Raw genomic sequence first — 27,099 nt, forward strand, 5'->3', positions numbered from 1 at the left:
GGCCCCAAACTTTACACTAGACCACGGTCTTACACTGCACAAAATACACACAAAAGCAAAAGCAAAAGCAAAGTTTCTTTGCAAATTTGATTTTTGCTGGCAATTAAAATATATGGAAAATGGAAAATTCAATGAAAATGCAGTTTAAAGTTGTGGAAATTATGTTTGCTTGTCTAAGAAAATTATGGAAAATGTCTAAGAAAATGCGAGAATATTTTCACAATCCATTTTCTTGTTTTTTTTTTTCGTTTTCTTTTCTTTTGTACTAAATTTAGTTGGCAATTAAAGTACTTGAGACAGGTATTAAAAGGCTTCCATTTGCACTCGATTTTGTGCTGGTACAGTTTTGCTTTCATTTTGGTGAAGGGTTCTGCTGGCATTTTCCCCCCAGTTTCCATGGAAATTATGCGATTGCTGGCTGGGGAAAACTATTTGTCGGTTTGTAGATTTTCCTATCGGATTTTGTGGCTGTTGCAGGCAATTAAAACACTTGAGACATTTTCCACACTCTCCATTGGAAGATGGTCGGGGAGGGGGGGGGGGAGTTGAATGGCAAATGATTTCCGTTTTGTGCTTTTTATTCAAATTTGAAATTTGAATTTGAGTTCAATGCAAAAGCACACACACCGAAAAGGAGATAGACATGTGTGTATCCCCTGCAACATATCCCCTTCCCCCCACACCGTCTGCTGCCCCACATGTGGCCTCCATTAAATGCTTGTGCGTGCTGTTTGTTTGCTTTAATTTTGTTTGGCTTTTGCGTTGGCTACCCTGTAATTTGTGGAGTTTCGAAAAGGTATGAAGGGTCTAAACAGAGGGGGGATCGTCTATGGCTGGTTAGAGAGTAAGAAGACGATGAGAAAGTGGCTATTTTGCTGTGAAAATGTGGTTATTCTTTGAGCCTAGCACCAATCAGCACTTTCGGATGAGCGGAATATGAAATATTTGCTTCCAGATCAAAGAAAACTTGCTTTTCTATGGGATGGTTCGATACAAAATACCGATAAACAAAAAAAAAATGGTGGTTAGTGGTAGGAAGGTGAAAAAATACCGCCAAATATACCACGATTTAAAAAATACATAAATATATTTCTTCCCATGGAAAGAGGTATCCCCTGATCGTTGTTCCTCACATTTTGTTGCCGCAAATTGTTTTGGTTTCGTTTATTTTTTTCTTCGGCATGGCTGTAAATTGGTTCTCACTCTCACTCAAACACTCGGCGAGAGCGTGCAACGATGAGAGGGGGGCAGCGCAAAGGTGGGGAAGAGCAGTACCAAAGGGAAGAGGATGGGATGGCATGGGGTGTGGTGGAGTGGGGGGTAGACGTAGTTGATGACTCAAAATGTTTATAGACCTTTTTAGTGGAGAAACGAACGAAACGCGCGAACGTTTTGCATTTTATGCGATTTTTTTCATCTGCTTTTGTTTTTGTTTTTTTTTGCTTTTGCAATAAAAGTGCAGCCAGCAGCAGTAGAATCGGTGCAGGGGGGGGGCGGGGGTGGGGGATATGACAAAGAATTGAATGAAAGTGAGACCGGAAGTGTGTGCTTCTCTCATTGTCGATTGTTTCCAGAGAGGGGGGGGGGGGGGGGGAGGGGCGGTAGACGGGAGACGGGGACCGGCGACCCAATGGTTCACGGTCGATTGGTTCAGAGGGAAATACCCGCCTGGAGAATCGCCGGAGAGCTCCTCTGCAAAAGGGGGAAATCGAATGTGTGGATAATGCACATTCCGAATGTTTATGGCTTTATAAAAAAGAGAAGGACGGCCCGGTTGGGGGCGGGAAGTTCTTTAATTATTGTTTAGGCGAGAAGCTTTATGTTCTGGATACGGCCTGCAGTTTATGGGGAGACTAGATGGAGATTGTTTATGGATATCGCCAGAGAGCAGGGAGAGTATATAAAGACTTTGGCTTTTGGCAAGAAATAAAATATATAAATATTTTCCATAATTTGGGGGCTGTAAAACCGTACAGTGCCAGCCATCATTCAATTGTAAACCCGCCTCAAAGCCACTCGAAAATATTCTCTTTAATTGGCTTATATTTTGGTTTTGCACTTTAATCCCATTTACATATCATGCCACACAATAATTCTACAACTGTCGGTGTAGGAAATTGTACATTTCCTGCCGCATTTTCCCCACCCACCTTTGATGGGGTTCCCCCCTCTAACCATTCGTTACCCCCTCTGAAAGTAGAAGCATTTTCCCACATTTTCCCCAGGAAAAGTGAACCATTTTGGATGCCCTGACTAAACCACAAAAACAAACATCATTTAGCATATATTTATTATTTGTCTGACATGAAACATGAATTATTACGATACTGTGGTCCACAGAAGAGAGGGAGACAGGCAGGGTCTTGTGGCCTGTGACCCTTAATCCATCTCATTAGCAAAAACACAGCAGAGTGGAAGCTGGTCACAGATACGGATACGGATGAGAGCGGCAGAGATGCGAGTGAAACGTGTGCAATGTCCCAATTTCCGACTCCAAAGTTGCCCCCCCAAAAAATCCTGTGAATAAGTTGTGTAATAAAATGTTTGAAGGGGTTCAAGGGGAGGATGGAAAATGCACTTCCACACATTTCAGCACTCCATCTCTCTCCCTCTCTCTCTCTCTCTCTGTCTCTGTCTCTGTCTCCGTCTGTGGCCCAATTTCTCAGTTATTTTCGTAGTTATTTAACTTTATTGATTTTATGGGAAGCCACCACCACATCCTCCTTCCGCAGGAAGCCAAGAGGATCAGAGTGGCTCTGTTTCGAAATGTTTTCATTAGCCAAACTTTGATTACATCCTAAGCTTCACTTCACCCACCCCCAAAACCCACCCCCACCCCCACCCCATATCTCTTACATAAGTTCCACTTGCCATCGGATACACTTTTTTTCGGGTTTTTTTTTTTGGCAACATTTATTATTTAAATGATTTTATGTGTGCCTGCCTCTCACATGTGGGGCACAGCCTTCTGGTCTTCTTTTGGGAATGGATGGTTAGTCAGTTCGAAAGTCAATTAAGCCCTGGGACACGCCCCACACACACGCACACACCCTCAATATTGGGTTCTTGGACTTGAAGATGGTTTTGTGGCAAGAGTGTGTATCTGCAACTCTGCAATGCCTAATCCTTTTCGAAATTCAAATAAAGTTTTACCTGATTTTGGGCTGGTCTGTTTTGGGGGAGGTGAAAAAATCGGGCAAATGCTGCCAAAAGATGCTCCGAAAAGGGGCTTACGGAAAGAAGTCAGAAGAGCAACTCCGTCCGAAAAAGGGGGGAGACCAAGTTGCCGTGGCACGTCGCTTTCCATTAAATTTCCACACAAGACGCAAGCAAAAGTAAGAAGTAAAATGTCAAGTAAAAGAACAAGAACCGAAAAAACAATAAGTTTCACATGAGATTTGGCATTTTCGTTGACTTTTGTTGGGGGGGAGAGATGCACCGAGAGAAAACAAAGATTTAAAGAGGATTCTTTTTGCTTTTTGGATAGCAGAATAAATACAAATATTCCCGAAAAAAATCGGAATAAATTCCCTGCTTTCTGTCAGTGTAGAGAGAAACTTTTGCTTTTCCCTTTCCCTCCCCCCCCAAAGAACACACAACACAATAAAAAGCGTTACAAAACTGTAAGCTGTGGCAGCTTTTGGCATCGGCAATGGGCTCGCATGGCGAATGCGTAACTTCTGAGGAGACACACACACGCGCGCTTCTGCTTCCCACCCGTCTCCCTCTTACCTGCCTCACGTGCCACTGCCACATTGAAGATAAAAAGCAAAAGTTAAAACCATTTCACACGCAATTTTTAGCCTACGACGAGGACGACGACTGTTGCTTCCATGGGGATCCAGGGGAGATCACCTGAGGGAAAAGACTAGCCAGGAGCAGTGGGAGGGGCGGGCGAGCGAGGAGTGCGTGTCTCGACAGCCTAAACAAATGCAACACTTTTGGGGCACGAAAAACAAGTGGATCCCAACACGGGAACCGAGGGGAGGACAGTGACATGACTACAAAATTTATACCATTTTCCAGCCGCACAGAAAACTTTGTCCAGGTGCGGTCTCTGCGGTGCGGGGGTTGCGGTTGCGGCCCGCCGCAGGGCCGCAGGGCGACCGAAATGCAAATTAGCTGAGAGTCAGAGCAACGGTAATTGAAAGAGCAACACACGAATAGAGAGAGAGAGAGAGAGAGAGAGAGAGAGAGGGAGAGAGTCGGCAAAGTGGAAATGATTGATATTTTTTGTGGCTTGCAAGATAGCCGCCTGATAAGGGTTAGGCAGGGCCCTGCACGGACCTAAAGGGTGTGACAAGTTTACTTTTCGACTTTTCATGCGTAAAGGTCCCGATTTCCTAATGGAAACTGTCTTTAAATTGGGGAATATTCTAGTTTTATTAGATTTTGATGAATATTTGATGGAAATAATCATCGAATGAATTGATTTCTAGGGAAAAGTGCATTCTTGGGTCTATTTTTAGAAGAAACCATATGGTTATTGCCTTAAAGTGTACGAAATTTAAGAAATCTAGCAGAAAACATCATTGTATATCACATCTTTAAAATTGTGGATGCCACAAGGGTTTCGCTATTGAGATCTACCCAAATCATTGAGGAATATCTCTCTTCTCTGCCTTTGGCCTTTGAGGAACTGGTTCGTCTCTGTTCTGGAACTCGAGCTCCTTTATTGTCCTGCTGTTAAGCTTTCCAAAAGGCTAAATATCGCTCTTCATTAGCTATTCCCCATTTTATGACCCTTTGATGAGTCCACTTAGTCCAATCCGCAGAGAAAAAGAAAAAAAATGTTGAGGTTTATTTGGGTTTTATTCAGGCTTTCCGGTGGGGGGGTAGGGGGTGTGAAGTTTATCTCATTTGAAAGGTATTAAACAGTTGTTACCTCTTTCTTCCCTCTTCTTTTTTTTATGGGCCACAAAGTTGTGCGGGACTCTGAGGCGGCAATCCCCTAATCAAATTTCGGTTCGGTTCGGAGGGGCATTTCTGGGCTCCTGATACGCGTTTCACCTGCCGCAATGGGGAATTGGTGAATGGGGGGGCGAGGGGTGCTGTCGCTGCTGCTGCTGTTGTTTATTCCCAGGCTTTTAATAACTGAACAAGCCGCTCATTAATTATTTAAAATATAGCAACAAAACGAGTGTGCGATGCTCCCATGTGCGCCTCTCTTTTTGGGCTCCACACGGCCACATAACATTGCTTCCCCCCCCCCCCCCCATTTCTGGTGCTCCACTCCTCGTTTCCCCTCTTCCTGTGGTGAGTTTCCATACCTCGAAGAGTGAACGCTGAACGTTGCCAAGAGCGCTCTCTTACGCTCTCTTTAGTTTTGGCTTTGGCTTGGCAAGGCAGGGTATATTCGGCGGAAGGTGAATCGTGTGTCGGCTTCCTGCGAATGTCCCCACCTTGTCGCAATACACCTTTCATGTGGGCCGCATTCCTTCGTTTGATTCCCGTTTGGTTCTCTCTCTCTCTCTCTCTTTGTCTTGCTGTTGTGGGATGCTTTGGCTCTCTTTGCTTCTCTCTTGTGGATTCCTTTGCATACCCAGTGGCTCCTTCTCACCTCCCACTATTGTCCTCCGTGCCCCCACTGTTTGGCCGATGATTCATGCATTTTTTTTCGGACTGCTGCATAAAACAATGGATTTTTTTTTTTGTATTGTTTAAATAATTTATTTGTGCCAGCACTTCCTTATAGGCCTCTCTTCCACTCCCGCTCACCATTGTAAAACCAGCTGCGTCAGCATTCTCTTTTCCACGCTTTATGCCTCCCTCTCTCTCTCCCCCTCTCTCTCTCTCTTTTCTTCCACACTTCTTTTGTTTTCATTTTTTATATTTGTTTACTTTTTGTTTTGCTGCAACCGTCGCTGACGCTGTCTCTCCTCTGCTCTGCTCTGCTCCGTTGCCGCTGCTGCCGCTGCCGCCGTTGTCTGTGACGTAAGTCCAGGGCAAAGCTCGTCTTTCAGCTGTTCAAACTTTTTGCCGGCTGCGCTTTTTTTTGTGCCTTTGCTTTTGGCTTTTGAATGAAATATTTGTAGTAGAAAAGAGGCAGAGAAGTTCACCACAGCAGCGGCAGCGGCAGAGCAGTGGTGGGTGGTAGAGGCAGAGAACAGCTGCAGGCGGTCGGTCTCTGTCTCTGCTGGCTTCTCTGTCGCTGCCACTGCATTTGCTGCCTGCTTGCTGTTGCTGCTTTTCCGCTGCTGTTCCTCTGCTGCTGCTTTTAGTTCATAAAATCCGTTCGCCGTGTCTGACGCGACTTCGTATCGCCTCTCGTTCGCGTTCCACATACTCTCACTCTTTCTCTCTCCCTCTCTCGCTCTCTCTCTCTGTCTCTCTACATCGCTTTATCTTCGCGTGTGCTGACCAGTGGCTCTGCAACTATAGCCAGAGCTTAGTGAATGCTTAACATCCAGCACCCAGAGCCTCGTGACTCTACAACTGCACAAAAATCTCGTGTACGTCATACGGTACAGTACGTTGTCGTTTCGTTTGTTACGTGAGAAGAGCTTCCGCTGCGCTGCGCTGCTCTCCGTTCCCCTCCCGCGGTAGGGGCCTCACTTGATTTTGATTTTTTTTTTTGTCGCAGCCCCATAAATCAGCACCGAAATAGCAACACAGAAGCTGCCAGCCCCCCTTAACAACTATAAGTGAATAAATATAATAAATATATTTAATAATTTCGTGCACGGTAACTGCACACGTTATTTATTTATTTACCTCGTGCGTGTGTTTGTTTGTGTTTGTTTTTGTATTTGTTGTTTAAGCAGCTGGTGGTTACGGTACCCGGGTACCGTCCCGTACCCTTTCTTAGTGCAAAACGATCCCGAGATTCGCTCTAGAACATCCGCCTCTCCTCTCCCCTCTCTTTGGCAGAACTCTGTTCGTTTCCTCTCCCGCTTGCACCCAAGCCTTTCTTCGTTTCTTCACTTCTAAGCTGTGCTTTCGGGTCTCGGGTGAAGAGCGTTCATTGGCAGCAGAGCAGCCGAAACACACACAAAATCCGAAGGTTAAGAGAGGCTTTTAATGCTCTTCTGCTTCTTCCATTTCATCCACTTCTCTGTTGCTGTTGTTGCTATCTATTTTTTTTTGATTTGGCAAGTTGGATCTTTGCTTCCCGTGCGGGCTAGAAGGCGGATATCTGCTTGAATAAATATACATGTGTGTGTGTGTGTACGAATATCATAATTTATTTGGGTTCAAGGCGGTGCGGGTGCGGAACTTTTGAAGTGCAAACAGAAGAGTGGAGAACGGGGAGGGGAAAGAGCGACTGCTAAACATGATAATGATCGCGATAATGATATGATCTTGAGGGGGATTATATGAACAAATAAAGGAATAAAGAAGTTGGCAAAGAGAGGAAATAACAAATAGAAATAGAGAATGAGAAAAAAGGTCTTCTGCTGTTAAGAGCATATTATTTGATACAAAATAAAGTAAAATCTGCATATCCTCTAGTTTTCCCTTCCTGTTCCCCTTTTTTTTGTGCCATTTGCATCAGCTGACTCTAACGGTTATTTTGTGCATGCATTTGCATGTCTCATCGAGAAACGTCGTCTGTGACGCAAATGGTCTTCAATTACAGTGGCTCTGCAACTGTCGACCCCTCGAGCTGGATGCCTGAGAGCGCCCACCATTTGATCTCCACAGAGAGCAGATGCGGCTGCCACCCTCCCAACTCCACCTACCACCCCCTGCGACACGACCTGCTCACCGACGAATCATGTAATCAGTTTTATTCCATAACAAACTGTAACTGTAACGGAATACAGTGTAAGATAAAATCAGCAGAAGCCTCCCCCACCCATCCTCACACCCCACGCTAGCATCCCTCACTTCTAAGGGCCTCTGCCTGTGCTCTGCTCTCTGGGTGAGAGAGTGGAACTTGTGCTCTTACGTTCCACAGACCATTGCCGGCTTGCAAGCTCTCTCTCTCTCTCTCTCTCTCTCTCTCTCTCTCTGTCTGTCTCTCTCACATTTGCCACCCCCTCAAACCATTGGGTGGTGGCTGTCGGTCGCCCTTGCGCTACTTTCATGTGGGCTGTCGGCTGTGGGCTGTGGGCCGTGTGGGCTTTAGGCAGGCGCTGCTTCTTCTTCGTTTATCGTAACGTAAAAACGACGTCGCTGCGTGGCTGTCTCTGCCCGTAGTCGGTGCCGTGCTGCTCGTAGTCGCCGTCTCCGTCGCAGTCGACGTCCTTGTGTCCCGTATCTCGTTTGACCTCATTTCGTGTGCGAATCTCCAAGCGGCAGGTTGTGCGTCGTCCCCGGCAAATCTCTCTGTTGTCGTAGTGAAATATAACTCTTATTATTTCCCACAAAGTGACTGAATAAATATTTATTTATTTAATACAATTTTTTTTTTTCGCAATTCTCATTAATTTCTGGAAGAAGAACTGTGAAACACAAACCCTAAAAAAAAGTGCCAAAGATTATAAACAGCCACCACCCCAACCATCCTACGGTTATGTCGGAAACGACAATAACAACCCCTCCGATACTCAGAAATACGTAGGAATCAAATGATAGAGCTCTGAATGCTCTCAAAATTGGATTTTTTAACGAGAGATATTTTTGTAGAATTTTTTAATGTGGGACCTGATTTGTGGTGACTGTGAAACTATGAAAACTACCATTTAGATACTAGAATTTGTGAAGTTTCTTTAAATTATCTTCAGAAATAATACCAAATGTTCCATGGGAATTCTTTTGCTACCGTTTCTTCTCAAACAAATTGTTGAATATAGTGTGTAGATTGTGATCCGATCTATTGTAGCCTTGACTTCTGATGTTTTTTTCTGAAATATCTTCAAAAATACTCCACTTCAAGGAGTTGAGACTTGTCTTTCGAACCCTTTTTCTTAGAGAACTATAAAAAGAACAGAACTTTAATTCAATTAACAAATAAAATATCATTCTTTTTTTTCTTTTTTTTACGAAAACTATAGAATACGGAAATGGGTAACAGGCATTGCGAAAATTCAATGAAAAATCTTAGAAAATATAAGGTTTTTTGCCTAAAAAGTTTTATATGAAGTGATTTCATTGAATTATCTTAAAAATTTAATAATTTTAGCAATTGAATGATAGGACTTTGTTTGAATATCTGCAAAAATCGTAGACTTGTTCCCCTAGGAACAGAAGAATTCGTTTGTTGAATATAGTCTCCGAAAGACCTTCCCTTTTCCGGCACTACAGACCGCTGGCCAAAACCTAGAGCACCCTCTTCTGCAGGAAGTGTAGCAAAAGAACCCGTAAAATTCTTTCAAGCGGCAAAAGTTTTTTTTTTGTTTTTTTTTGTTTGTTGGGGTCTGCGGCGTTTGTCGTTTTTCGGGATTGGGGGGGTTGTGGCTGTGGCTGTGGTCTTTGGTGGCTGTTGTCTGTGGTCCAAACGATTTATTGTTGTTTTGTCTGCAGATAATATTTGACCCCATTTACGGAGATATAACGAGGGACATAACACCCCAAGAAGAACAATAATATATATCATGAGGAGTTCATATATCTCCATTTCCAACGAAAAGAAAGAGCCTTAGAAAAAAGAGGAAAAAGAGCAGACCAAAGTGAACAAAACAACAAAAAACCAAAAAAAAAAAGTGTAAAATGTGTGCCATAAATGAAAGTTTTAATCCAAATAAATAATTCAATTTCATTAAACAATCAACCAATTAATTAAACAAAAGAAGAAGGAAAAACACACACACAAGTCCGTGTGGAAAATCGTATTTTCTTCTGTCTCTCTCTCTCGCTCTCTCTCTGACACGAAGCAGCACAGAAAACGGCCTCAAGAATGGCTGAATTAATCAATCAACAGCCCACTAAAATTAACAACAATAATTTTGGTGCCGGTGCGTATTCCCTTACCCCCTTTGCCCTCTTTTTACCCCCTTTATAGCTATAAGTATTTTCTGATGAAATTCCTTGATATATAAACAAAAATCCCATGCTTACATTTTGATTTTATTTTAATTGATTTTTTTTCTTAGCTTTTTTTTACGGGGTATTTATTTTTAGTTAAACGGAATTTTTAGTGCCATTAAAAGTTCATTTGTTTATTGTGTTCTTCCTGCATTAAATATAAGCAATTTAAGTGGCAAATCAAAAGAGAAAAATGTAGAATAGAATGGAGAATATTTTGTAGGTTTCGTTGGAGAAAAGTGGGCATTGGGAGGAATACCTTGAGGTGAAACAGGGACTTCTTTCAAGAGCCTGTTTATTAATAATTGGGACTAAAAAATTGATTTTAGTTGGAGCCGTAAAGGCAACAAAGGATGGTATATTTGCCCTGTAAAATCCATTATAAATAAAAAAAAAATAATAAATATATTTTGCAAACATTTTCCAACTTTATCCTCTTAAAAAAATGCCACAAAATGTGTTTTTAGTGCCAATTGATTCTTGATTGCAAGAATAAAGTCTTAAAAGTATTTACCAATCAAAATTATAGAAATTTGATTTATATTCTGACTAAGGAACTGAGAGAACTGAAAGATATTCAATGAATTTCAACACAAAAGATTCATTGATTGCTAAACACACATCATAAAATTGTTCAGAAAAGTAAGAAACAAAAGTGCAAATATCATTAATCCTTAAGTTCTTAAAATATACGATTATTTCACACTCTTTCGCATAATTTATCTCCATTTTATTCGCATATATCCGGTATCCGGATATAAAAACCGAGAGAGAGAAATCGCCCATAAATTTTGCTACCAATTTAAATTTCCATCAGATGCACGCATATCCCCCTCCCCCCCCCCAATCCCCTTCCTGCTGTGCTGCTCCTCCGCTTGAAATCTGCCAAAAAATGTATTTATTTTTGCAATTTATTTGTTTTTTGTGCCGATGCCAGTGCCAGAGTAAATAAATAAATATTTTAAAATATGCGTACAAAATGTGTACGCTTAAAATGCAAGGCAAATATTGATGGAAGGGCAAGGGGAAAGAGGGGGAGGAGGAGGAGCAGAAAGCCAGTCATCAAAGTACATGTATTTTTTTTATTTTGTATTAAAATTCAGCGTAAATATTTTGAAACGAGCGAGAAAGAGAGAGATGCCAAAAGCAGCAGAAAACTGCATTTAATTGAAAAATTTGTGTGCACTCTAGTGCCCCATTTCTCTCACTCTCATCGTTCCGCCCGCTCTTGCAGCCATTTCTCTTCATTTCTTTGCTCCACTCTTGCTCCCATTTCTCTCCATCTGAAACCCGTTTGACGCCAGAGAGGGAAAGGGAGAGATATCTTTCCTCCAATTGATATTAATTCAAGACGAATTGAACATTATTTTGTGTTTATTAGAGAACATTGAACCCGAGCAACCCAAAGACAATGGCCTGCAGGCGTGGCACTCGACACAGGGAAATCGAAACCATTCATACATCTGTGTGTGTATGTGTGTGTGTCCCCCTCCCCCCCTAAAAAGCCCCATTTTGGCTAGTAATTGCCGCCTATCTATCCGTTTCGTTTGATTTATGAGTGCAACTCTCGTTTTTCGAGATTGTGGCTTTGCTTTTTGGGCCTAAATACAATTTAATTATCGAGATACATGGAAAAACATGACTATCGATAGAGAGAAGAGTCGCACAATGTCAAATTAATTAAATTTTGAGGCTAAAACAATTAGAGTTATGATGGAAAACCATTTTAAGACTTGTATTAGCGGAATGCCGTGAAAAGTGGTTTAAGCCAAGATTTATTTGCCAATTAATTCAAGGGAAATGCTTGCGGAAAGATTAGGCATTTAAATGGAGATTATATTTCGACTTAAACTTGGATATCATTGGCTATTTTCTACCCTTTATCCCAATAATATAATAAAATTAAAAAACCATCCAATAAACAGAAATATTTATTTTTTGGTTGAATTTAAATAAATTTCCAGGTGAAATATGCGGGCACACACATACACGACTTTTATTACCATATATAACGATTTTTTATTGCTAAAAACATCACAAAAATCTCATCAAATTATATGGGGGGCAAGAAGGGCTGCCAGAACTCCGCCCAAAAGGGGGGGAAAAAGTGGCCAAGAAAATGAGTCAACCAGTTGCATGTTTTTGGTAATGAAGTTGCCACAGAAATCGTATAAAAAGGGGAGGGAAGGGGGGGAGGGGAGCGTGTATGGGCCACCTGTTTTAATGGTTTTTGCACACGAAACAGCGGGGCACAAACTTTTTGACACTGGAGTTTTTGGCAGTTGCGTGCTGTTTCGCCATCGTTCATCGTTGCCAAAGACCGAAGAAAATGAAAATGTGGTGCCTGATAAATCCGAAACTTAATTAAAATTGAAGCACGAAAAACCATATGGAAAAACATTGAAAAAAAAAACAGCTGGCAGCTGCAGGGGGAAAAAGCTTTAAAACATTTTTTTTTTTTTTTTTTTTTTTTTGATAAAAAGTTGCAGAATTGAATAAAAACTGAAAAAAAGACTGAAAAGACCAGAGTAAGGTCTAGGGTCAAAGACCTCTGGGCTTTAAAATATCATTAAATATTCAATGGATTATAATTTATAAATTGTTTTGCAACTAAAAATGTTTTTTATTTTTGTATTTTCTATTTATTAAATATCTGAGTGTTTCTTTGCTTTTTATTCCATATTTAATATTCTAATGCCGTACTTTTTTTCCCCCCCATTTATTTGAAGCTTTAGCCGCTTTTCCGAGTGTGTTTTTGTTTGTTTTTTTTGTGGAATTCAATTAGTTACAAAAATGCATTTTAATTAAATGAAAACTTTTAGCCAGAACCAGAGCCTGCCCTCGCCCTCTCTCCTTCGATGAGGCAGAAAAACGAAATAAAATTTGTACGAAATTTAATATTGATTGAAATATTTGGAATTCCATTTTAAAGCGAAACAAGGAAGGAGTTCAGGCCCCTCCTCGGCTGTGGCGTCATTTGTAAGCCATTTAATCATGCAACATACGCAGATTCTCAGCTGTCGCCCCCCTCGGCCCCCCTCTCGCTGTAGCTGCACTTTCACTCTATTTTTAGGCTTTCTCCAAAGACATGGGTTTTCCCTCCTTCCCGCTCTCTCGCTCTCTCAATTAGTCAGCTGCTTGTCGCCCCGAAAAGTGTCAAAATATTTTTGCTAGAAAACACATCGTTTTTCCTCCTGCATTTCCCGCCGGCTGCCACTGCGTTTTGCTCAGCATTCTATTTTCCATTGCGATTGAATCAGAGAATCAGTTTTCAACATTTGGCCAAGAGCCATGGCTCTTGAGCGGGCGGCAGGAGGGGGGGGGGGGGGTTGGGTATGAGCAAGAGGTGGCATGCCTGACTGCCGTGTGGCATGGCCAAAATGTCACGTATACGTCGTGTGGCCTGTGTCGCCTTTTGCCGCCTCCTCCGCTTCAACCGCTCCTCTTGTGCGGTTCTCTGCCTCTGCGTTTTGTTTCTGCCACTTCTTGTGCCTCGTGTCATTCGCTTCTTAGTTCCTCGTTTGTGTTCCGCCTTTTGTTTGGCATTTCTTTGAGGTAATTACGTCATTAACAAGAAATTTGGAAAGTGCCTCTCATTTGCGGTGATGGGGCATGGTTTGAGAAGGATTGAGGAAAGATTCATTGCCGGGAGGGGGTTGGGCGGAAAATAGAGCTACTTTCGGGGCAAGAAGAGAATTTCTGCACTGCGTAAATGGAAATGGGAAGATTTCAAAGGAATTGCGAGCAGGGGGGGAGCTTCTAGTTCTTGGAATATGAGCCCCGAAATCCCCCTTGCCTTTGGGAATCCCCCTTTCCCCTCATCGATGCCCCATTATTTTTTATTGTGCATTTTCCTGCTTTTTTGTTCTCTAATTAGATGTTGACGAATACTTGTGGCACTCACTGTGCCCGCCTCTCTTTGTCTCCCGTCTGCTGCGTGTTTTGCTTTGCTATTTTTGCGCTTGTTGCATGCCTCACTGGACGCCAACACGCCCACACGCCCACACCAAATCCCATTTCAGGGGCCATTGAACCCTCTTCTGAGTCAATGCCACTCAAACGGTTTGTGTGGCAGCGCTGTGCGTGTACCTTCCACCTACAGATACACCTGTATCTGCGCTAACTCCTACTTGTATCTGCGGCTCCTGCCCACCCCTCCCTGTCCCTCCTTTGAGGCTTGGTGTCGTCTGGCGGTGACATTGATTCCTCTGCTGCAACTTTGATGTTTGCATCTCTCTATCTGCCACACGCGGCACTCGTTAATGCAGTGCCACAACCACGCCACGCCACGCCACGCCCATGCCGTACAACAAGCTGCACTTGCAACTGCACAAAAACTTTTACTGCATTTAATTAAATAAGTTTTTACTTTTTGGCCAAGCTTTCCAGCTGCCTCCCCCACAGATTTTCCCCCCTCTTGTAGGAAAATCTTTCGAGTGTGGTTTGAAGATTCGAATTTTGAGTGTCGGAAGTGCTCCTTTTCGAGCCCTAAATGTAGATCCTATAGCTGATATGTATCCTGTATCTATACTGCCAAGATACCTCCCAGAGGCAGCCCTGCCTTCGTTGAAGAAGGGGTTTGGGGTGGGGTGGGGTGGTGTTGGGGACAACAAATTTATCAAAAAACTATTAACGTTGGCGCCGCCATTCTATGCAAATCACAATTGCTGTGTACAGTGTACAGTGAGTGCAATTTGTATGCCGTCAGTCGTCAGTGTGTGTGTCTGTGTGTGGGTCTGTCAAGGGGCATTAGCATCATTCCCATCCAGAGAGGAAGGCGGGGAGGCGGGGAGGCGGGGAGGCAGGGAGGCATGCGACAACAGCATTATAATCATATTTCCAGTTGAACACAGAGATTGGTTGTTGGTTGTTGGTTCTTTCTTGCCCCATCGCCCTCGGCCCTCGGTCCTCCTTCGATCGTTATAGCCTCGTTTTAGAAGTCAACAACACGCTTACAACGGAACGAATCTCTCGAATGGTGGTTCCCCTGTAATTGAGTTGCATTTAGGGAGAGAGAGAGAGAGAGAGGGAGGGCGGCTATGTACATATTTCTATGCAAAGTATCTCATAAATTGCTCTTGGCTCGAGATTCTTGGCTTTTATGCATTGTTTAAGCCAAATTGCTTTTTGGAAAATAGCCACCCCCTACCACACACCACCTCCCCCCCCCCCCCCCCAAGAAGCCACTCCAGAGGGACACAGGACACACACTTTAACCAGAGATTTATGCAAAAGAGTGCTTTATTTTCCATATTTAATTGTCAAAATCAGACACATTCTGTGGCACAAACAGGTTTCAAGAGTTTTTTGTTTTGTTGTTGATTTGTTCAATGGGATTATCTGCTCGACTGGGGGGGGGATCATCTCCATCACAGCGTCTGTGTGTGGGTTTCACTCGAGCGTTACTCTACTCTCCACTGAAGCGCCAAAGACAACTGATTGAATCAAGTGCCAATTTCCTTAAACGGAGAAGGCGGCAAATCAATAGATGGACGGAATACTCGCCGTCTTTATTCTCTCTTTGTGTTTTCTGTATTTCAGGAAGTGTGAATGGCTAATGACAGACAGAAGACAGATAGAATGTCAGTGGAGTGTCGTCGTGGGCGGGGGGGGGGGTCTATCAAATGAAAGACAATGACTAATAGAACTGGAATTGTCAAGGCTACAGAGAATAAACATAAATGTAGATCGACCATGACAAATGTTGGATAAAGAAAACCAATGGTGGAGGAAAATAACTCTAGGAAAATATCATCCAAGGACCTGAATGGAAGAAAAGAATCGAAACATCTACCAAATGCAGTTCATTTCAGTATTACAAATTATCAAAATCCATGGAAAAACTCTTAAAAAATACCAAAAAAAATTCAAAATTTCTAGAAATGCCTAAAAAGCAAAAAAATACCATCTAGAAAATACAACAAAATAACACCAAGAAAATACAAAAAAAAATACCACCAAGAAAATTCAAAAATACCAAAAAAACCCAAACTGAACACAATTTTTCAGAAAACTGCAAAAAATACCAAAATAATACCAAGAAATTCTATAAGAAATACCACCAAGAAAATACAAAATACCAAAAAACAAAACCAAGTAAATGCTGAATAAAATATTTCACAAAACTGCAAGAAATACTGGAAAATACCAAAATAACACCAAGAAATTTTATACAAAATTCCACCAAGCAAATGAAAAAAATGCCACCAAGAAAATACAAAATACCAAAAAAGAACCAAGTACATACTGAATACGGTTTTTCACAAAACTGCAAGAAATACCGAAAAAACACCAAGGAATGCTATACAAAATACCAAATCCAAAACTCACCGAAAACGTAATCCCTTGGGGGCTGTTCTGTTAGTTTTCCCGATGAAAAATCCCAGAAAAAAAAATCTATAATTTATTTATCTATAATTTTCTATAATTTTAAGAATCTTTCGAATCGATTTTCCTGCCATTTTTCATCGACAACTTTCGGCGCTGCCTTTTGTTTTCTCTATAAAAACCCATAAATTACTCGGTTTTTTTTTCAACAACAAAAACGAAAATCTTCAATCATTATGGGCAATCAACAAAAGCAGGGAAAACAGACACTCCCTAGGCCCCCCAGCCCCCCAACCCCCTCTCGGATGGTGTTGCTTGCCCCGTCAGTGGATAATTTGAAAAATTGCAAAACAGAAAACAGAAAATTATTTTCATGCCTCAACGAACATGCAAATAAAGCGGTATTTTGTGCTCTCTGCTAAATGGATATTATTATATGATCGAAAGAAAACTCAATTATAAAGGGGGTCTGCGCATCAGGAGGGGAGGGGAGAGGGGGTGGATGTGTGGGATCGTCTAACCAGAAATAAACCCCAAAAATGCAGTGGATTCTATTTTAAGTGTGGATTATTTTTAGGTTTCTGTTGTGTAAATATTCTCCGAGTTGATTATTTATTTATTTATTTGTTTTTTTTGGCGGGGGTGGGGGGTTCATGTGGTGGCGAAGTGCATTTGGGGATCCGCCGCGGCTTCTGCTTTCCCCTGTGTGTTTGGGTCTCTAAGGGGTCACGCCCCTGTTTATTATGGAAGACCATGCTCCATGCTCCATGCTCCATGCTCCATGCTCCACGCTCCACTGATTTATGTTTCGAATTTCGAAAAACATGGAAATTCTCTCTCTCTCTCTCTGTGTGCGTGCGTGTGTGTTTTCTTTTGTCTTTCTCTTTGTTTTGTTTTGTTTTTGTCAAAGTTTTCCCAACTTTGATTTGGATTTAAAGTGTATATATGCAGGTTTTTGTTTGTGGCAAGAGGCCATAATTATGCAATCAACGAAGTGGCACTTGAATGGGTCCCCCCTCGCCTCCGCCACCGCCCGAAATTGAGTGATTTACCGACTGACTTTTTTCTTCTGTTTCTTCCAGGCGTCACAATGCGGGAGAAGAAAGGAGGAGCCCTGCAAAAGCTCAAGAAGAGGCTATCCCATAGCTTTGGGCGATTAAGTGAGTAGAAAACATCATCTTCAATATGGTATATTATTTATTGGGGATCTATTAAGTATTTATGGGAGAGCCATGGCCATATGCGGAAAAAACAAAGAATATTCCACAGGAATTTTTGAGAGAACTGCCTTTTGGGTGCAGTTTAAGAACCACAATCGTTGGCTTATGGTTTTATCCGATAGATACATACATGTATCTTTGTCTGTGTTTTTTTTTACAATGGTTTGATATTCATGCAAAGCTTCAGAAAACTTGTTTTTCTGTCTCTGAGGCGTTGGGCCCCTCGCATTAAATCGGAAAATGTCAAATGTTGAATGAATCATTCATTCAGTCATTCATTCAAATGTGAGTGTTGAAGGAAAACCAAAAGAAATAAAAAAGTCATCACAGAATGGTGGAAAACAATGGAAAAACCTACAAGAATTGAAAAAAAAAACATAAAAAATTAATTTAATTAAATTAAAAAAAAATAATTATATTTTTTAGTTGTAAAATCATATGGAAAACATGCAGAGAGACTTAAATTCAATAAATAAAAAAATTATTAAAAAAAACAATAAATATAAATAAAATTAATTTAAAAAAAACTATATATTTTTGTTGTAAAATCAAATATAAAAATAATAATAGTAAAAAAATTATTTATTTTAAAAAAGAATTTTAAAAAAGCAAAATGAAAAATAATAATAAAAAAATAAATTATTAAAAAAAAAAAATATAAAAAATCAATTGGAAAAATAATAACAATAAATTAAATAAATAAAAAAAAAAATTTTTTTAAATCAAAACCTTTAGATTCCATCTTTGGAAAAACTTTACCCAAATTAAACAAAAAATTGAAGCCACACCCAGAGGCCTCCTGCCGCCATTATAGTATATGCCTCAAGCCTTTTAAGGCACCAGACTTTGGACAACCTTTGAAGACAATTCTGATATGAAAATATCACTTGTAAAATATTCAAACTGTCGGCCAAATATGGCCACACTTTTGGCGTTAGTCAGGCCCCCCACCCCCCTCCACCCGTACACTCCACGGTGTTATGGGAAAATATAACAGCTGTTCATTTGGGGGAACTAGTTTTTGAAAAACACACACAGAAAAGACAACGACAGAAAACCGTTTGTGTGGGGGCGTTGAAAGACAATTAGTCGCATGCCGCATGCCGCAAAATCAAGCGTCCGAAACGGGTTTCGGTTCGAATGTGAGTCACAGACAGAGAAACAGAAACAAAAACAGCAGCCATCAGGCCATCAGGCCAACAGACCATAACCATATCCCATATCCAATTGGTGCTGCAGTGCGGGGGTTTTTTCATAAATAAATTCCGCATAAAATGCATGGAATATCTGTAATTAAGGAGCTTTTCGATTGGATGCCACACAGCATTTCCAAAATTTCAATTTACAATTTCCCCAAAAATATTCTCTTCCACACATTCTCTGGCTGTCAATCGCATTCACCCCCCCCCTCCCAACCCCCATTCCCTATCCAAAAAAAGAGAGTGCATTCAATTACCGCACGAACGACACAGCCATCAAAATGCTGTACTTTTTAGGCCACTAATAGCCTTTTGGCCAACAACTGAGAGAGAACAAAAAATCGAACTGCAAATTTGTTTTACATTGCAATTTTTGTATCTTTTGTGGTTGCGCGGGGCAGAGAGGAGTAGAAAAAAAACTCTGCAGTGGTTTTTTTTTGTGGCATTGTGTTTTTGACGCCGAAAAAGCTCTCTCCTTCTCTCCCTGGAGAATTGCAGGAGGATTGCTGGATGCTGTGGCAGGTAGGGAGTCAGGGCGGAATTCATAACTTCTGGCATTTGAAAGCTACAAAAAAAATGGAACAAAAAAGGAACACTACAGCGAATATTGAGTGGATTTTTAAAGGCAGGTTCTGGGGTTAAAGGTGCTTAAAGAAGTCTTTTTTAGGGGCACAAATGTACCTAAAAGTGTGATATTTTTTGTAGTTTTGTAGCCTACAAAAATGTGGCACTAAATAATATTTTGGTGATCAAATTGGAGACACTTTTCCCCGTACATAATTCTGGTTTTTGTGATATTTAAAAACCCCCAACTATAGACTGGTGCCATTCTACTTTTAGGGTAACAAATGTACCTAAAATTGTAATATTTTTTCGTAGTATAAATAATATTTTGGCCCTCCAATGGGAGACATATTCCCCGTACTTAAACCCATGGAACCCATAGAACAATCCACCATGTTCCTCCTTTCTTTTAAGGTCTAAACATGGTCTTCCATTACACATTTCGGATGCATTTTCCCCCTTGCTAAATCAAATTCGTGTTCCTATACTCATGCCCCATTTCACCGCCATCATTCATTCAGCAATTTCATCAACTGTTCATTGATCAATTTTCCATTGAAGAGAACAAACAAAAAGTATAAGTTTTCCTCACAATTTTCCATCATTCCGCCACACAGACAATTTGTCAGCGTCTTGTCCGCGAGGAGTACGTCTCTCTGTGTGTGTGTGTGTGTGTGTCTCACAATTGAGCAATCCTTCAAGTGGAAGAAACAATTTCAATTGCAACTTTGATGCCTTCCCCCAGAAAGAATTTCTCACGATCCTGATGCCATTTTGGGGCAGCAGCAGCGACGGCAGCGGCAGCTCATAAATGTTGCAGTTGCAGAAACGAAAACTCTTTGCTGACTGCCTTTTATTCTGGCTGCAAGTTTAAATGTTTTCATTGCATTATTGAAGAGTTTTTCTGCAGCGAGGCAGGAGGCAGGAGGCAGGAGAGGAGGCAGCATCAACATCTGTCGGTGGAAAGAATGTCACTCAAGTGGCAGCAACAACTGCTGGCCAAGTTTGCTGTCAAGGCTATTAGCAGGGAGATTGAGAGACACGAGACTTGTTTGTCGCTCGTCGGGCGGCAGGGAATTCGTAATCGGAGTCGCCTCCGTGCGGATATTACTCTGCTTAAGCCATCGTTAATTGCAGACTTGTTTTCTTTCAGCTTCTCTCCTTGCCCGCTTTTTGCCTCTTCTAATTTTATTTTAATTATGTTTCTCTGTGCACCGCTCCATCGCTCTGAACCACTTCATTTCCTTGGCCATAAAACGCCCATGAAAACGCTAAGTAGTGAAATCACTTAGAGCCAGAGAATTTCCACTCTCTCGTTGAGTTCTGATGAGTGCAGCACAGCATTCCAAAGACCCACTAGAAACCAGAAATATATATATACAAATATATATGTACTATATACTTCTACAGATCGTGATTTCTTTGTTCTGTCTCTCTTGGGGCCTGCCTTCTTTTTCTTTCCTTTTGTGGAGATAACTATTCGTATAGAATGATTCATATGATTCATCTGTGGAACCCATTCTACGGTCTCTTTTGACTTCTTTGAGACGTTGATATTTATACGCTCTTGAGACGGAAGACCCGCTGTAATTGGCTTACCCCTCTCTCTTCTTCTGTCGCTCTTTTGTGATTATTATTGCTTCCGTTTAAATACTGCTATTTTTTTGTGTTCACTCTTTTTTTTTGCTGATGAAAAAGTGCTTCACTAGACGATGTTCTTGTGGAAAACTACAGCCACATTTTGTTCTATGATCTTGGACATATTTTCAATCAATTTTTTTTCATTTTTTTTTTATAGTTTTATTATTAATATTTTTGATATAACATATAACATCGGAGACAATGTTTTTTTTTTTAAGTTTATTTTTTAAATTTTTTATGTATTTTTTTTATTGTTTTGTAATATTGCTTTTTTTTTTTGTTTCTATTTTTTTTATTATTTTTTTGTTGTATATTCTTTTGTATTTTCTTTTTGTATATTGTTTTTTAATTTTTTTTTTTAATTTTTTTTATTTTTTTTTGTATATTGTTTTTTATTTTTTGTAAATTTTTTTTTTAAATAATTTTTTTTAAGTTAATTTTTTGTAGTTTTTTTTAAATTTGTTTGATAATTATTCTAATGTTTTTTTTTTTAATATTTTAGTTTATATTTGTAAAGCTATTTTTATTTTTTTGTATATATTTTTTTTTATATTAACCTATCACCTGGAAAACCATTTTTTTTTCTTAATATCAACCGAAAAACTCTAGACGTCATATTTCTACAGCATTTTCTTGAAATTTTCATAGGGTTTTCACCTTAAAATGGTGTTCTATAGTATATAATTCTCCGACGTGTCCCATTTGCTGCTTAAACTATCACAAATAAAATCGAGAGCCGTGCTATTTTCCATCGTAGAGCTTCAGGCATGGCTTCTGTCTGCCCACGCCTCTAGAAACCCTTGACTCCATACGTAACATCCAGTTAAACCCACATTCCGGCTCGAATGTACGGCTAGAAGCCACTCTGGCCCACAAATCTATGGCCGAGAGCCACTTGGAGCCTCTAGTATCGCATTCCGCTCTAATAAAAACTAGAAAATCCTTTAGTTCAAGTGAGAAATCTTGTATTTATTTGCGAGTAGACCAACAATTGTGACACTCCACTCCACTCCACTCCTGATGCTGGGAGATGAAGTTGCAGCTGAAGTGAGAGCTAGAGATTCCAGTAGCGAGGAGATATCTTGAGATGTTTGGCTTGGTTGGGTCCTTTTGCTCCTTTCGTGTAAATATTTCATAGAGTCCAGTGTCCGACTTTGACACTTGGTTTTCTGCCGCACAGAGGAGGCTCCTCCCTTTCTATACAGCCCCATCGTGGGCTCCATCCTGTGCCGCCGCCTCATCATCATCATCATCATCATCATCATCATCGTCTTGATGTTCTTTGTGCCACTGATACAGTTCCCTTCTGGATTCTCTCTCTTTCTTCCCTTCTCCTGGGCTGTCATAATCCTTTTTGATAACATTTTATGGCCCAAACGACACTCCACACGGTCCACGTTGTCCATGGCTTTAACCCTTGACTGCCTGTCCGGCCTGTATCTATGTATCTGTCGGACTCTCGTCTGCAGCGACAGGCAGCAGCCACTTGATAACTTTACACTTGAGATACAGACTCCCCCCTCCCCGCCCACTGCCCCTCCCTGGCTATTTGCTCTCTGGCCCTGCCCTTTTTCCCAGGGCTAGGGGGAGAGGGGGAGCCAAAGACGAACGAAGCGCGCGATAAGCAGCTAATGGCCGGTCGACTGTTGCCGCCTGCCTTCCAACCTCTTTGCTTTTATCTGCCCTTTTACTTCTATGATTCCCCATCTCCCCCTGCACCTCCCCCTTTCCTTCTAGAAAGTCTTTTGGTCACACTGGACCCGCATATCGCATATCGCACATATCGCATGTGTGTGTGCCACAGTGATGACTGCCTTTGAGTGGATTTAACGAACGAATCTTAGATCTTGGAGCGAATGATTCATGATGTGGGTTTGAGTGGGGGTGGCAGTGCCTTAAAGAGATCTTTAAGGTGAGATTTTGAATGAAAACTGAATGAATTTGAACGGAAGAGCGGAAAAGGCAAATAAAACTCCGAAATCTCTATTTTGGGTTTCCCATCCTCCCTAGAGACTCCCTAGGGAGTCACCACTGTAGTCCATTCCACCGTAGTCACCGTAGTCTGTCCATTCAAGTGCCATTCGAGGCATCACATTCCGCTATCAAAACACGCATCGCTTCTCGCCTTAGCCCCGCTCGTCGCTGCCTCCCGTCGCTGCCTCTCGTCGCCGCCTCCCGTCGCTGCCTCTCGTCACTGCCTCTCGCCGCTCCTCTCTGCCTCTCTCTCTCTAGCTGAAGCTTTCGTCTCGCTTTCCATCGTCCATCCAAATGGAGCGCCTTTCAGCGACGTCGTCTTCATTGTATTTACGCTCTGATTTGTGAAAAGATAAGAGGGAGAGAGAGAGAGAGAGAGAGAGAGCATGTGTTGGCCACTCGTCTCCTACCCTACCCTCCGCCGCTTAAGCTTAAGCTTTGCCTTCGAAAAGTATCCAAAGATTTGAAGTGCCACAGAGATACAAACACTACTCGTGTCATATACGGATACGGATACGGATACACAGTTACAGTTACAGATACAGATACATACAGACAAATCCGCTTTGGCGGGCCAAGCGTTTAATATGTCAGGGTTTCCCTGCCATGCCATGAGACGATGAGAAGACCTTCTTTTGGGGATACTTACGGGACGGATCATTATCTCTCCCTCTTTCTCCCTCTCCGAGGCGTCTGTCTGTGCGGCTTTTGATGATGAATCACGCACATGACCTGACCTTTCGCTCGCTTAAGCAGATTTAATGGATTTCCATCTGTGCCCCAAGCCCTCAACCATTAAATCCGCAAATCAGGACATAAATTCATAAACCGGAAGATTGTTTTACGCCGTATAACACATTGAAAGGACATTTATGCAAGGCTTTGCCGTGTGTCCTGTATTTTTGATTATTCGAGTGTTCAATGGAGGTCAATGGAGGGCATGGAAAAGGGGTTAAGGGTAGGGGTAAAGGCGAAAAAAGGCAAGTTTTTGGATGCAACAGAATAGGCTGGGGGTATGATAGTCGTATAGGTCTACTAGAATCTATATAAAAATTGTATTTTATGGGAATAATTTCTGGATAACTCGAAAACAGTCTCGAAATTGTACAAAAAACCAAACAAAAACTTGAATACCCAAAGGTTTTCTTAGTACAGAAATCCACAAATAAATAGATATTTTTGTTCCCTTTCGGATCTCTTTTTTTCCCACTTTGCATACGAGTATCGTACCCTCCCTCCCCTCCCCCCCTCGACTGTCAGTCCATCTTCCATTCTGTGTTCCATTTGTGTCAATTATTTACGTGTATTTATCGCATGCTGATCCCCATATACATTTCCTCCAGCTTTTCCACATTTTCCCTTCACATTTCACGCAGTTCTGCCCTCAGCTTAACCCCTTTTGAGGGGGGAGGGGGAATGGGGAGGGGCTTATGCCCCATTTTTTTTTTGCCAGCGACTATCATTGACTCTTCGTATAGACATTTCTCTGGCTGCTGGTCCCTGGCTTATTTCTTTTTATTATTTTACTCTTTTGCCGGTGACAGGAGGACAGGACAGGAGGACAGAACGGGGCACGGCAGAGCAGGACGTGGCATCTCCTCTCGCGTACATGTTCGATAATTTGTTTTTAAACGGCTCAGAGGCCCACTGTTGTTGCTTTTTGTCGACTGCTCGGATGGTCGTACAGGTACATGTGTTGCCCCTCAAGACAAAAAACCAAAGCACCAGGCAAAGCCCGTGGAACGTGCCTCGAATGCGAGCAGCAGCATTGTGGGGGTGGAGGGCGAGGACGGGGGAGCACACCGCCTTCCATAATAAAAGTATTTTAAGTGAAACCTTCACAGTCTTCCCGACGTAAATCGTAAAAATTCAGTTTTCAATGCGGCTTTCTGTTTGCTTTCTTCGTGTGTTTCCTCGGGCATATACCCTGTAAAGGGGGGGGTCGTATGTCTGTTACCGAAGTGGATTCGCTCTATAGTATATAGGTGTATTATTTTCACAAATAAATAGATAAAGGAACCCCTAAGAGCGGAACGTTCAATCATATACAGATTCCATAAAAAAACAAACTGTTTTCTTGAGGTATTAGAATGAAATACAGGGAAATTGGAAGATCTTATATATACATGCAAAACGGAACACTATATTACCACTAAGCTGGGGATCTTCAAGGGATATCAACGTTTAAACGATCCTAAGGGAAGTCTTTTATGCTAAAAACCTAATAATTTCCAAAAGTAAGCCAACCAAAGGCTAGATATATCGCAGTCTTGTAAGAAACTAGCTTAAACTGCAAAGAACCAGCCAAATCGGGAAGGTACATATATGGATGGATAATCCCAATGAAACTCTAAGAGAGGTTGCCCTTTGCCTTTATAGATGACTGCAACAAATCTGGGCCAAATCGGAGTACTATATCAACGATGAATCCGATAAACCAACCAAAAGTTTAAAATGTTTTCTGTATTTCCAAAATGTATGGCCCCAAAAATCAGTGAAAGACCATCGGCTCTATAATGTCTCCGAAAGGGTGTACCCCCCCTAAAGGGTAGTCTTCCTCACATGTTTTCTTCTTTGTTTTTTGTTTGTTTGTTTTTTTGTGTCCGAGAAACGCGGCCGGAATTCAATTAGGCCCCCGCCGAAAACAGTTTGAGAGCCACTGGGCATTGGCCCTATTTCGCTAGCCGCCACTTTGTCTCGCTTTTCTCGTACTTTTTCCGTACTCTTTTTGTTAGCTTTTCTTTTCTATTTTTGGCAGCGGCAGCGGCGGATCTGCCGCCGCGTCCGTTCAATGACTCGGCATTCTTGGGCGATGGCGATGGCGATGGCGAATGTCAGGGGAGCCTCCCGTTCCCTTGGCCTTTTATTTAATGCAGTTTTCAATTTGCAATTTTCTGTTGATGCTGCAACACCCCTACCCACCCCCCACCCCCCACTACTGGTACTCCGTTTTGTCTCTCGTCTTTTTTATTGTTTATCTATGTGTTTGTTGAATTTTCATCTTTGGCTTTTCCTTTCACGACATCATTGCTGATCGGAAGCGTTGCAACACGTTCGCATCCTCCTCTCCTCTCCTCCCCACCTCCCCTCCTCCTCTCTGATTATTATGTTTTTTGCATGCAAAGTGCAATGCCAACAGCAGGAGGGGCAGCAACAGCAGCGATAAACACAAGCCAGACAGACGGAAAAACCGCATAAACAAGGCAAACACTAGGGGAAAGGGGCAGGAGCGGCAACAGGAGCGGGAAGTCTGGGAGGCTCCACAAAAGGCTTTTCGCATTTTAATAGAAATGTTCTTCGTTCGCGTCTCCAAGCTGCAGGTCTTGTGGCCGTCCTTCTGGGGAAGGAAGATATAAGGAGGACGAGTGCGAGTAGTATTCCCTATCAAATAGTGGGGGTACATTGATGGCTAGTACTCTGTAGAATGAGGACCTTGGGGATTCTTAGGGCTTCTTCAAAGGATTTCGCTTGAAGAAGGAGGCTTCCTTTCATTCTGTAAAGGGGAGTTCTCGGAAATCAGTGATCTGTGCGCTCTCTCTATCTCCCTACAGGAGCAGAGAGTACTCCTTGATGTTTTCCTTTCCCAATTTTGGGGAGAATCTATGCGCTTTTTAGGGGATTCGCAAAGGGCAGGGGCCACCCTGGGACCCTTCCATGCGCTTCTCAAAGAGAAATGTGGCCAAGGATCGCCTTTCTATGCTTTTTACCTGCTAAAACTCCATTTCCCTGATTTGCATAGAGTATTTCTAGAAATTTGTTGCATTACCAGTTATACTTTAAGCCTGCCCCTGCTGCCACCTCTATCTATCTGCCCATCATCGATTGTTCGTCTGTTTTTGTGGCATGGCGCGGTGTGGCGTGGCGTGGCGTGGCGTGGCGTGGCATGGAGGCTCCACCCGTTCGCGCGTGACTTTGAAAATCTGTTTTCATTCGAGTGTATAGGATTTTCAATTCCGTGGCATATTTCATAGACTTATGCTTGTCAATGCAACCAGACGGAAGGCGGGGTCTGTGGCAGGGGCAGACAGTCGAATAACAAATAAATATTATGGTACGTGATTTGTTCAGCATTTGGCTTGTTGTTGCCTCTCGAATGAGAATACTCTGGATGGCTACAGTGGATACTGGCTGGCAGGAATCTGTGAATTCTAGTGAATGTTTGAATCTCGAATTGAATTCTGAGTTGATTCCTGATTCCTGATTCCTGATTGCATTTTCTGCTGCTTGCAGCAATTGTGAAATATTTCTGCTGCCGCACATTGATT

At 41.9% G+C, this 27,099-nt stretch overlaps 1 protein-coding gene across 6 annotated transcripts in view; it reads left to right on the forward strand.

The window, feature by feature from the left end:
- Positions 1–27,099, forward strand: part of LOC108151898 (cyclin-dependent kinase 14) — a 111,104-nt gene that overhangs the window by 32,713 nt on the left and 51,292 nt on the right. For 4 of the 6 annotated variants that reach the window (XM_017280802.2, XM_017280805.2, XM_017280806.2 and 1 more), the window contains one exon: positions 17,319–17,396. In XM_017280802.2, coding sequence (XP_017136291.2) covers positions 17,319–17,396 — 78 coding nt within the window. Of the gene's footprint in view, positions 1–9,408; positions 9,840–17,318; positions 17,397–27,099 lie in introns of those variants that run through there. The other 2 variants (XM_017280807.2, XM_017280808.2) reach the window with 1 other exon arrangement.

The sequence above is a fragment of the Drosophila miranda genome, chromosome XR, assembly GCF_003369915.1.
Source record: "Drosophila miranda strain MSH22 chromosome XR, D.miranda_PacBio2.1, whole genome shotgun sequence".
NCBI classification, from domain to species: Eukaryota; Metazoa; Arthropoda; class Insecta; order Diptera; family Drosophilidae; genus Drosophila; species Drosophila miranda.